Source organism: Nannobrachium achirus (assembly GCF_963921795.1).
Source record: "Nannobrachium achirus genome assembly, chromosome: 19".
Lineage (NCBI taxonomy): Eukaryota > Metazoa > Chordata > Actinopteri > Myctophiformes > Myctophidae > Nannobrachium > Nannobrachium achirus.
Window position 1 is genome coordinate 14,448,494 of NC_137826.1, and position 10,957 is coordinate 14,459,450.

At 41.4% G+C, this 10,957-nt stretch overlaps 1 protein-coding gene across 3 annotated transcripts; it reads left to right on the forward strand.

The window, feature by feature from the left end:
* The first annotated feature begins 2,174 nt into the window (after positions 1-2,174).
* Positions 2,175-10,576, forward strand: LOC308304393 (CLOCK-interacting pacemaker-like). 3 transcript variants are annotated; one of them, XM_080748981.1, is made up of 6 exons: positions 3,925-4,129; positions 4,174-4,230; positions 4,644-4,766; positions 5,571-5,764; positions 5,959-6,134; positions 7,501-10,576. In XM_080748981.1, the coding sequence occupies exons 3-6, from the start codon at positions 4,723-4,725 to the stop codon at positions 8,848-8,850; spliced, it is 1,764 nt and encodes a 587-aa protein (XP_080605107.1). In that variant the 5' UTR covers positions 3,925-4,129; positions 4,174-4,230; positions 4,644-4,722; the 3' UTR covers positions 8,851-10,576. The 3 variants fall into 3 exon arrangements, with proteins under 3 accessions (XP_080605108.1, XP_080605107.1, XP_080605109.1); XM_080748982.1 differs by lacking the exons at positions 3,925-4,129; positions 4,174-4,230 and adding an exon at positions 2,175-2,417; XM_080748983.1 differs by lacking the exon at positions 4,174-4,230 and having other exon boundaries at positions 3,997-4,043.
* The last annotated feature ends 381 nt before the right edge of the window (positions 10,577-10,957 follow it).

Sequence of the window (10,957 nt, forward strand, 5' to 3'; positions counted from 1 at the left end):
AAGATGCTCACAAGGACAAAATAGCAATTTTATCTACATAATTATCTAGCATCCAAATAGCATCAGCTTAGACAAGTGAATGCAATGTGGGATCCAGAGATAATAATACAGTATGTCAATTATGATATAGGCTACAGCAGTGATACTCAAACTCAGGCCCATGGCACAATTTTGACTGGCCCACCAATCAATAACAAAAATTAAAAAGCATCTTTATATCTTTAGCCTAATTAATTAGATCACATGTTGCATGAATAATCATCCAGAAAGGGAAAACAGGGCACATTCAGAGCAGCAGCAAAGATGAGCCTCAGCAAGCACTGAAAAGTTGATTTAGAGAACCGGCAATTTAACCCAAAATGGATGGATGCTTTTGCTTCCATTTTACCATCTCATGCAAATTCAATACCATTATGTTTCATTTGAGAGAAAACAGTGTCAGTTGTTAAGATTGACAATAAGATAAGGCGCCAATGAGAGACAGAAGTTTATCAAGAGTCATTAATGTTGTCATTCTATCAACTGGCCCCTTGTCATTTTTGTAATGTGGCCCACAGATTCAACTGTTTGAGTATCCCTGAGCTACGTAGGCTATGTTAAATGTCATCACCCATGACCCATCTCTTCTTGCTATCAGACCATGTGCTTAACTTGGGGCTTAGGCAGGCTATACAATATCAAGGAGAGTTTGAGCCAAGGAAGAAGCATTTCAAATGCATTACAAAGAGGGGGTAGACCGACGCTCCAGGCGACTATACAGCAGTCTTTGTTGTTCACCTGGAGGCACCAAGAAATCCAGCTGCATTACGTAATAAGTAATGACATTTCTGTACTTTTCACGGAGCCAGCGTGCGGTGCGGTGCGGACATGACGTCCACTTGGCCACTCTAGCCCCACTGCCCCCTCACCGGCCGCATGGAATCGAATGGAACATGTGCTCTAGCTGCCTCTGACGGGAACGACCCTGAACGACCCCGCCTCTGTCTGTTCCCTTCTCACATGTCACCGGTGTTGTTGCCATGTTGGCTTATTTATTATAAGCGACTTTGGGCTTATTTGGCTGTAAAATTGCTTTAATATTATATATATTATATATTTAATATAAAGTGACCCATTATTTTGTGCTTTAACTCTTGAAAAATAGCAGATATACAAGCTCACAGCGCTGCGAGCTTATAGATCTGCCTTTTTGGAAAAACCGTGAAAATCTTCACGAATAGCCTATTCATCTGAATATTTCAAATCCTTCTAAGGTTTTTTGCAAAACCTATGTGTCAGTGCAGTGGTGAAGTTTTTCACGTGAAGGACCCTCAAAATGATATGTATTTGGTCACGGACCCCCATCTCAAAATATTTAGTTCCAGGGACCCAGGGAGGCAAAGTTACAAAAGTAAAAATACTCAAAGATTTGCACGACTTTTCAAAAATAGCAGATCTACAAGCTCGCACTTGGTGCCGCGCTGTGAGCTTGTATATCTGCTATTTTCAATAGCTAAAGTATAAAATAATTAAGGCCCATCCACCTTGGGCCCTAGTAACTCAGTCCCAATTTCCCCCCCTTGTGACGCCCCTGAGATGTGAGCTTGTAGTAGACCCTACTCAGACATTTTGTAGAGGAGTTGCTCTGTTGCTGCTGGTAATTAATTGATATCTGTCTGCTGTCATTCTGACTGATAGGTCTATGATACATTTATTTATTTATTCATATTTATTCATTCATATGCATTGATTGAATTGCCATGTATTTATTTGTTTGTGATGTTATTGATTTTTTAAGCTATGTTTGCATTGAATTATCGGTGTATTATTTTTTATTTTTTATATTCAAACACAACTGTGTGTCTGTGTGCCCGCAGAAGACCACTTCTGTTGGCTTTTTGGCTTCAAGAGTGTTTATTTGTTGTCCCTCACCACCTCACTCACTCACTCACTCACGTGGACTCTACAGTGTTTCCGCCCACACACGTGTTTCCACACGGGATTGGCCAGGGCGCCGCTGTCTGGCATGACTACGTCAATGCCGACATTACTATGCAAATGAGGGGCGTGTCCATGCGTAATAGCCATCATGGATGATGTTTTCTGTCTGTGGTCTGTGCACCAAATGTGGGAAAAAGTGCTTTCAAGGGCACACAGCAGGTACCTCCTCCAGTCGACTCACAACAGCCTTATAATGTATCCTCTCAAGGAGTCACCTGCCTCTGGATCCCGTGTAACCGGGTTAACGCATATTTTGTTACAATTCTGTTCTGGTGAAGACTCCTGGCCAGTTGGAGGGAAATAGAAGCATTTGTTCTACATGATGAATATAATACTACATACTTCGTAAAGGCAGAATATGTTATGTTATGGATGGATGTGCCCAAAACGAGCAAGGATGGATAAAGCACATTCGTGGAATATAGGGCTACAAACTGGTGAGTAACAGATACTTGCCCCATAACTTTTGTACACTGTTACAGCTGTGTGTGTGTGTGTGTGTGTGTGTGTGTGTGTGTGTGTGTGTGTGTGTGTGTTAGAGAGAGAGAGAGAGAGAGTGAGTCAGTGTGATATACAACCTGTATTATGTAGGCTACATGCAAATAAATAACTTTATTCTGGGTGGAGATGAAATCATGGTAACTTTGTCCCAAGCTTACACTGTTACTCATCACATCAGTGTTATAACTAAGGAACAGGAGGAGCATTATTCTAAGACAGTGGTTCTCATTCTCAAAGTGGGGTGCCTGGACCCCCAGGGGTCCTCTCTCTGGGGTACAGCCCTGTAACTCACAGAGAGTTTACAAATGGAACTTTGCGTACACTATCAGTTAAATTAAAGGTAAGTAATTTTTGTTTTTTGTTTAAAGGTATAGCGTTGTGTTAGTTCAGTAACAGGGGTCTCTCCGTCTCTCAAAGTCTTTAATAAACAGAAAATTACATTTTCAGATGCCATCTTAGTGTTTCATTTCCAATGTTGTCTGCTCATTTCCTTGTCATCACTTCAAATTTCACTGTTTTTTCCTGTATCCCGTACGAGTTCTCTCTCCTGATTGGTTATAACCAGTATCCTGAATGCATTCCCTGTTTACTAATGATTGGTTGATTTCAATGAATGATTGAGTGATTGAATACTTTATTTACAGTTTGCTGCAAAAACAGCAAAGAAAGTAGGCCTACATTTCTATACAAAAGGATGCTAAAAGGATTAAACCCAAGAAAGCACTCTATGGCTTGTTTCCATTTGGGCCAAGGAGCTGGGGACTGGGAGACAGGGAGACCCTTGTTATTGAACAAAGTACAAACACTCTAAAGCAACAATTACTATCAGAATATAGAGATATTTATCATTAATTACAACATTAAGAAAAAGAAAAACGCTTACCCTACCACTGATGTTTTTGTGTGTGTGTGTGTGTGTGTGTGTGTGTGTGTGTGTGTGTGTGTGTTTTTTTTTAAAGATATTTTTGCGGGCTTTTTCTGCCTTTATTGATAGATGTATAGTAGGCTGACAGGAAACAGGGAGAGAGATGAGGGGTGACACACAGCAAATGCTGGTCTGGATTACCAGCCTAGGTGCCTAGACCACTACCCTGTGGCCCAGTCCACTGATGATTTTACTGTGTCGATTTGGGACACCCAGAGATAAACATCACAACAAACATGGGGTCCTTGAAATTAAAGTAATTGAAGACCACTGTTTCAAAGACATGTACGGTATACGGTTCATTGTGATCTGCCGGGGCTGTTATTGCCATGTACCGGCAGGAGCAGGCGATTACATAATAGGCAGGGGTGGTAAGCAATAGTCTTCTTCCCATAGATGATTTTGATTAGGTTACTGCTGTCTCATCCGCATGCGTGTGCACATTCTGCTGTTTACACAGCCTGCACTATTGGGCCACGTACGCAGCAAAAAGCCAACACTGCACAAACAATCACAGAATGAATCACAAGTTACTTACTATTACTATCTCAACTCCATTTGGATTTACGTGCAAGACTATTTATGCTGGGATGTTTTGCAGGTTTTTACGATAACCGGAAAGCTCGCCCCAAAACAGGTTCGCTCCCCAGCAGTTCTTGGAGTATTCATTTTACCAAGGATAAGGTTAGAAATAAGTTTAGGGTTTGGCACCGTTTTACTGAGGTTACTTTTAGGAATAAGGTAGGTTTGGGCATACTTTTACTGAGATTACATCTAGGAGTACCTGGTGGCGACTGTTCAGAGGTCGCCCGATTTGTCCTGGGGTGAGCATTCTTCATTATTACTGTATAATTGGTGATATTACAAACATTGAACTGTTAACAAAACCAGTCACAGTAAAACGAGAAAAAAAAAGATCAAGTCAATTATGGATACCTAAACCCACCAGATTAAAACATTTCCTGATGCATTCTCTCCAACCCAGAGTGTCAGGGCTACTGGGCTGGTGGAAATGTATAAATATTATAAAGGATTTTGACGTTGAGGGCTGTTTATGTTACTGTTATTATATGATTGTTTTATGTGTTATGTGGTCTACTGGTGGGACGTCCCTTCAGCCATGAGTTAAAGGACCACATCCCTTCCCCAGAGTCCCTGTCTCCCGTATAGAGAAACAGTGTGTTGTGTCTGTGACAGTGGACATATCTGCATGACGCTTCTCTGTCATTTCCATTAGGGTCTCCTTGAACTCAGGTGAGGAGGATTGCTCCAAGAAGTATTACCTCTTGAACCCAAGCGCCCCTCAGGAGTAGGAGATGCTTCATTCCCAGAAGAACGCCTCACATCAGGGAGAGGCGAGGTGCGGTATCTGTGTATTTGCGCTTTTGAGTACACAGCATGTACTCTACATTTAAGATAAATGTGTTCCACATACTATTTTTAATTGTATCTGAAGTTGTGATATCCTGGGAGATAGATGTCTTATTTGAATGTTTTATTTTGTTTTGTTTTGTTTTGTTTTGTTACATTCAGTATAAACTAAAGCTGACAAATTACTCCCAGGTATCATAAATAAAAAAATCACACCCGTGTGAACTGAGCGGTGGTTCCCCCCCCCGTGTGTGTGTGTGTGTGTGTGTGTGTGTGTGTGTGTGTGTGTGTGTGTGTGGCCTGGCCTGAACAACAGCGCCCCTCCCTTAACATGTGTGGTCAGAAAAGGTACTACACCACAGGCTTGAGGCTACATACAGACCCACATACAAACCCACATACAAACAAACAAACATACCTACACACACGGCCACGCTATGGAGACGGTGTGACCACCGCTCAAAAGGAAACCTTTATAGAGGACAACTGTTGGGATAAACAATCTCCTTCACACCAGCTCATAGTGATCTAAGGAAGTTAGTCATGCCTGAAAAGTATCAAAGAAAACTTTAATTCCATTAGATGCACAGCTGTTCTTAAACCATACAAATCCAGTTCAAAGATGTTGTGAAGGTAACTGATTGCTTATGTAACCAGCCCCACCATTGACTTTCTGGATTTAACTCCCACAAACATTTCCTCCATCTGGCAGTGTTCGATAACAAGCAGCATAAACTAGAACACGTGCAAATCAGTAATTGTTTTTTACATTGGCTTCTCTTTTATTTCAAAGGTTTGTAACACCAAAGGAAGAGAGACACTTTGGGAAGCGTATTTCCCGCAGCACCTCAAAGAATGCTAAGGATAAGAGTAACAGTGCCACTCTCCGAGCGTCTCAGGGTACCTCTCACAGGCATCTGTTGGGAATGGAGAACATGAGTAGCAGGACGTCGCATTGTGACTCCGAGAAGGACTCTGGATACTCAGGTGAACAAAGGGTCCTTTTGATGTATGGAAAATTGGAAATACATTTAATAAATGTCAACATCACATTTTTACAGAATGCATGTCCCCCAGAATAGGGACAGTACTAGGGTTCGTGCAAATAATCTTTTCTGTCATTCATGAATTGCTTCTTTCTGTTCCACTTCCATTATTCTTCCTTTTTATTCCCCCTGCAGAGGCTGGCTCTGACTCGCTGCAGAATGATACAGATGAACAGTTAAGCAGCGTGAGCGGCCATCAGAGAGAAAGCGACAGCGGATGTAACAAGAACTGTGGTGACGCTCCAGGCTGCCTCAACGTGCCCCCTTATGAGGAGCTCACCCCCATCTACGTCATCAAGAACCTGCTGCCGGTGAGACACTCAGTCACATTTAAGCCATTAATATATATGGGTCATTCCTAGTATTCTGTGCCATTTCAGCCTAGAAACCTTTAAAAAAAAAAAGTATTTTGACGTTATTTTCTGAAAGAGGGCATGTTCTTCTGTCAGAAAAATATGTCTGCCCAGCTAAATTAATTATTTCCAAATTCCTTTGACCAAATGCATCACATTTGTCCCCCCTGTTACAGGTTTGTAACAGGTGGGACCATAACAGGGGGGACATTTTTTGCTTTTTTATTTTATTACTCCTCATGTAATGAAGAATAATAGATCTTTTATATATTTATCAACCATATTTTCAGAATTGTGAAAATGTATCAATTTACTCTATATTTAAGTGTAACAGGGTGGACATGTTATGCTTTACCACAACAGTAATGTAACCTAAAACATTGATGATAAGGCAAATGAAACCATGATACTTATACTTCTTCTGGTATATGGCTTCCTATCAAAAAGATATGCTACTTTCTGAAGTCATGTGGCTCAAGGAATTCGTCAGGGGACATTTACAGGTGGATTTGCATCAGCGTTAACAGGGGGACAGTCAACTGAGGGACACACATTGATTTAAAGATTTGAAACATAAAAAATACATTAATCACAATTAATAACATTTTGTGAGAAACATTAGAATATATACCATATAACCTTTTTTCTTTTTTTACATTTGTTTGTTTGAATTGTATTATATTTGTAACTGAAGCTGAGTAAATATGATCTGGGACATGGCATTTAGCTTACTTCTAAGTGATTATCTAACCCATATTTAATTCACCCTGAGTGAAGAATACTTAGAAATACTAGGAATGTCTTATCAAAGCCAAATGGTCAGTATGTGACACAATAATACAACTATTATGTTTGTTATGTTTTCAGTAAATAGCTTTACATTGACTGTATTGTCTTGTTAAAAGTCCCTAAAAAGCAGGGTACTCAGTGAGATGCCTCACACAAATCGTAGTAGAAGGTGTTTTGTTTGGAGGGGATGTGCAAATCAGAAAAAACTAACAAACAAAAACCGATGAAAAGCCATTGTTGAATAGTAGCACATGTTTGAACCACTTCCTCAGTTTCCCTGCACAAGGCCAGTATGTGGCCTTGTACTTTTTTTTTTCTTTTTCTTTTTTTCTTTATAGTTGCTTTGCTACAGGGCCATTCTGATATTTCAACAGCTTCGTCTTTTCATACCTTTCTGGACTTGAATATTTTGATGTGCTCTAGTTATAATCTTTACTAACTTTACCACCCTCCCCATCTTTTGCTCTTTGTCCTACTCTCATCCTCACATGCTGCTCACAAAACACCCCTGGCTCACAACCTCCACATGGTACAGTCCAGGCCGGAGCAGCTTCTGCACAACCACCTGGCATGGGGCAGAGGATGGCACAGTCTTACTGGTACCAAGGCACCCGCCCAGCTCTTACTGATCCAGCAGCCGCCGATACCCACTCCCACCTCCTCTTCCCCAACTGTCTCCACCAGTGTGGCTGTCCCGCAGGGCCAACCCAAGAAAGGGGTCAGACGAAGCAAGAAGAACCACAGCAGTAAGCTTTCTTACCTCCCCATCCTCAACTCGTACCCTCGCATCGCACCCCACCCCAGGAAAGATGGCCATGACAAGTGCAAGGGTGTCCCCGCGGCAGGGACATGCAAGGAGAGTGGTGGACATAGCCTGAGTAAGAGGGTGTGTACCGAAGAGGAGAAGATGGAGGCTGTGTCGACCACCAGCCACCTTCTGACGCCCCGGCAGCTGCAGAACCAGAGAGAGGGCAGTCAGCCCCGGTTCAAAAACAGAAGTAACCACAGTTCCTCCCACAACCCACCTCACCACCCTCTGACTACAGCCTCCCCTGCTACCCAACACAAAACCCACCGCCGCCACCACAACTCCCGCTCTGCCAGTGTGGGCTCACCCTCTGTGACCAGCTCACACACATCTTCACCACCTGCCTTTTCGGACTCCCCGCCATCGTCCTCTTCTTCCTCCTCCTCCTCGTCAGTCTCGCACAGACCCTACCGACCGGCCCCGGACGACCCAGCAACAGGCAGCTTTTCGAACTCCCAGTCAGAATGTTCGTCTGTGCGGCAGAGGCGATTCCTCAACACGGCAGAGATCCTTAACCAGTCGGGCTTGCTGACCATCACGCTACGCACCAAGGAGCTGCTGCAGCAGAGTGCCGCCACCGAGAGGGAGATCGCCCAGCTCCGTCAGCACGCGCTTCTTCTCTGTCAGATAGCACAGGCAGGGCAGCAGGGTTCCAGTGATAGCACCAACACCCTGGAAAAACTCCTCCAAGCCATGTCCCAGTCAGGCTCCTACCCAAACCTGGACCCAAACAAGTTCAAAGTGCTCTGTGACCGTCACCCACAGGCCGAGAAGGGAGACGAGGGCGATGAGAAGCGGGAAAGAGGCAGAAGAAAGAGTAAGGCAGACAACGGTGCACCTCAACCCCTGGTGTCTCTAAGTGACCTTTTTGAAGGAATATCACAACCTTCGCCTCTGTTTGCCCCTTCTCCTGAAGCAGAGAGGATAGAACCTGCCGATAGCATGTCTTGCCGTTCTGCCTATCCACCAGCTAGGCCTCCGCCAGATCAAGGATGTAGACAGGCAGGCTTGGATAATGTCCTAACAGATCTTATTATGATACCAGAGAGCTCTTCCCACAATAACTATCTACTCTAGCCCCCAACGGAAAAGGGTATTGATGACAAATGATTGGCAAGTGGACCTAACTGAAATGGGTGGCATTCTTTTTCTTCTTCTTCTTATTATTATCTCTTTATTTTTTATTCTGCAGAATATCAATCAACATATAAGTAATTTGAAAGAGTGCAAGAAATAATTATTTTTGTTACAGGACATCCATTTTATGATTTACAGCAATATGATTTGTTTTCTTTAAATGTATAACATCTGGAATTACAGTATTCCAAAGAGGTGACTTTCTCCAGAGATGCAGTCAAATGTGTAACAAACCTTAATGTAAAATTGTAAAAAAGAAGAAGAAAAAAAAGCACTATATTCTGATAGTAATCATTGCTATAGTAGACTATATGTCTACTATGTATGTTCAGTAGTAACAGGGATCTCCCTCTCCACCTCTTTAATAAACAGAAAATACATTTTCAGGGTGAAGCAGGACAGTCTTTGCAGTTTTTGTTTGTTTCTCTCTTTCTACCATGTCTGCCTATTATTCCTGACATTACTTAGTAGGAGATAGCCAGATACGGTAGGAACAAATAAAAACGTGCCAAAAGACACTTGACAGTTATCACTAATCAGCTTCATTTTTGGTTCAGATTTCAACAGTTTGTAGGTAGCGATGCTTCTGTCAAACTGCTGCTTTTTGTAGTTTGCTTGAAAACTTTGACAAAAGCGATTCACTTTATCACTTGACTATAATTGTCAGTACACAAGGTTTGCTAATGAAGAACAGGACTGGTAGTGTTTCTGTAAGATACTGGTCATAATCCTCTGCTACTGTATGATGTAAATTTCTGAATTTTATCATCTGTAAATGATTAGGCAGAATCCATTCTTTATTTGCAGACTTCCTGTGTGACGCAACGATATTGTCGCTGTCGGGCAGAAAACGTATCTCCATATTCCAACTTTTTATGTTTTTAAAAATATATATAAATGAATACGCTAGCAACAAAAAAAATGCTTGTTTCACAAATGTTTTGTGGAAGAAGTTATGTTTGTCTGTGTTTTTTGTAAATATTGAACAGAGCTTGCGACTACACAATAACTACCCGGTACATTCAATTAGAATTCTGAAAAGTGACGTTTTTGTCCATACAGGGTTTCAGCCTGACAACAACAATATGCTATATTGCAGAGGAACATACAGTACAGTACAGTACAGTACAGTACAGTACAGTACAGTATTAGTACAGTACAGTACAGTACAGTACAGTACAGTACAATACAGTACAGTACAGTACAGTACAGTACAGTATTAGTACAGTACAGTACAGTACAGTACAGTACAGTACAGTACAGAACAGTACAGAACAGTACAGTACAGAAGTATGACTTAATGAATCACTAAAATCAAATAGTTTCTTTCGATGGACATTTTCCATAGTCATGCTAGTTGTTTAGTTCTGTAATATAGTGGGCTATTCAGGTTCATTTTGGAATGACTGACCTCTTTACTCATGTTCCAATGTCTTTACCGTATGTACATGTATGTGTGTACAGATCAGTTTAAACATAGTGATATTTGATGATTGAGATAATTTATTAATAGATCAGGTAAATTAAACTAGTTTGACAGTAGATATGAGAGATGGATCACAATAATACTGTATGACTGGAATATTTTCAAAAATAGATGTATCCTTTTGCTTGCTGTAAAAACAACACTATTATTCAGAAACAATAAAAACATTGTTTTGTCAAATGCGTGGATGTATTTTTTAAAGATAGCTCTATATTGGCTAGTTGTAGTTAAGTGTTTAATAAAGATAGCTCTACATTAACTAAACAAAGCTTGGCTTAGCAGCACTGGTATACAGGGACTGCAGAATACCTGATTAAAGGCTAAACTAATATAGACCCTACATTTTATACTATTTGGCACTATGGTTCTCAACCTCATTTCTTAACTGGGGAACCCCCAAAATAATCATATTTGAATGATCAAGGCATATCTGTCCAATTTTTCATATTCCATCCTGATTGGCGAATTCCGAACATTTCTTACAAAAATACAAAAACAGCTAGTTAGTTGCTCCTCAGTGAGAAGTGGGGCTATTTTTGAAAACCAGCTACTGGGCATTGA

Excerpts from the sequence above, each read along its gene's own strand:
- LOC308304393 (XM_080748982.1), top strand. The coding sequence starts at position 4,723 with ATGCTTCATTCCCAGAAGAACGCCTCACATCAGGGAGAGGCGAG. Across the intron at positions 5,765-5,958 it reads GAAGGACTCTGGATACTCAG|AGGCTGGCTCTGACTCGCTG; the intron begins GTGAACAAAGGG and ends TTCCCCCTGCAG. Across the intron at positions 6,135-7,500 it reads TCATCAAGAACCTGCTGCCG|TCCAGGCCGGAGCAGCTTCT; the intron begins GTGAGACACTCA and ends CACATGGTACAG.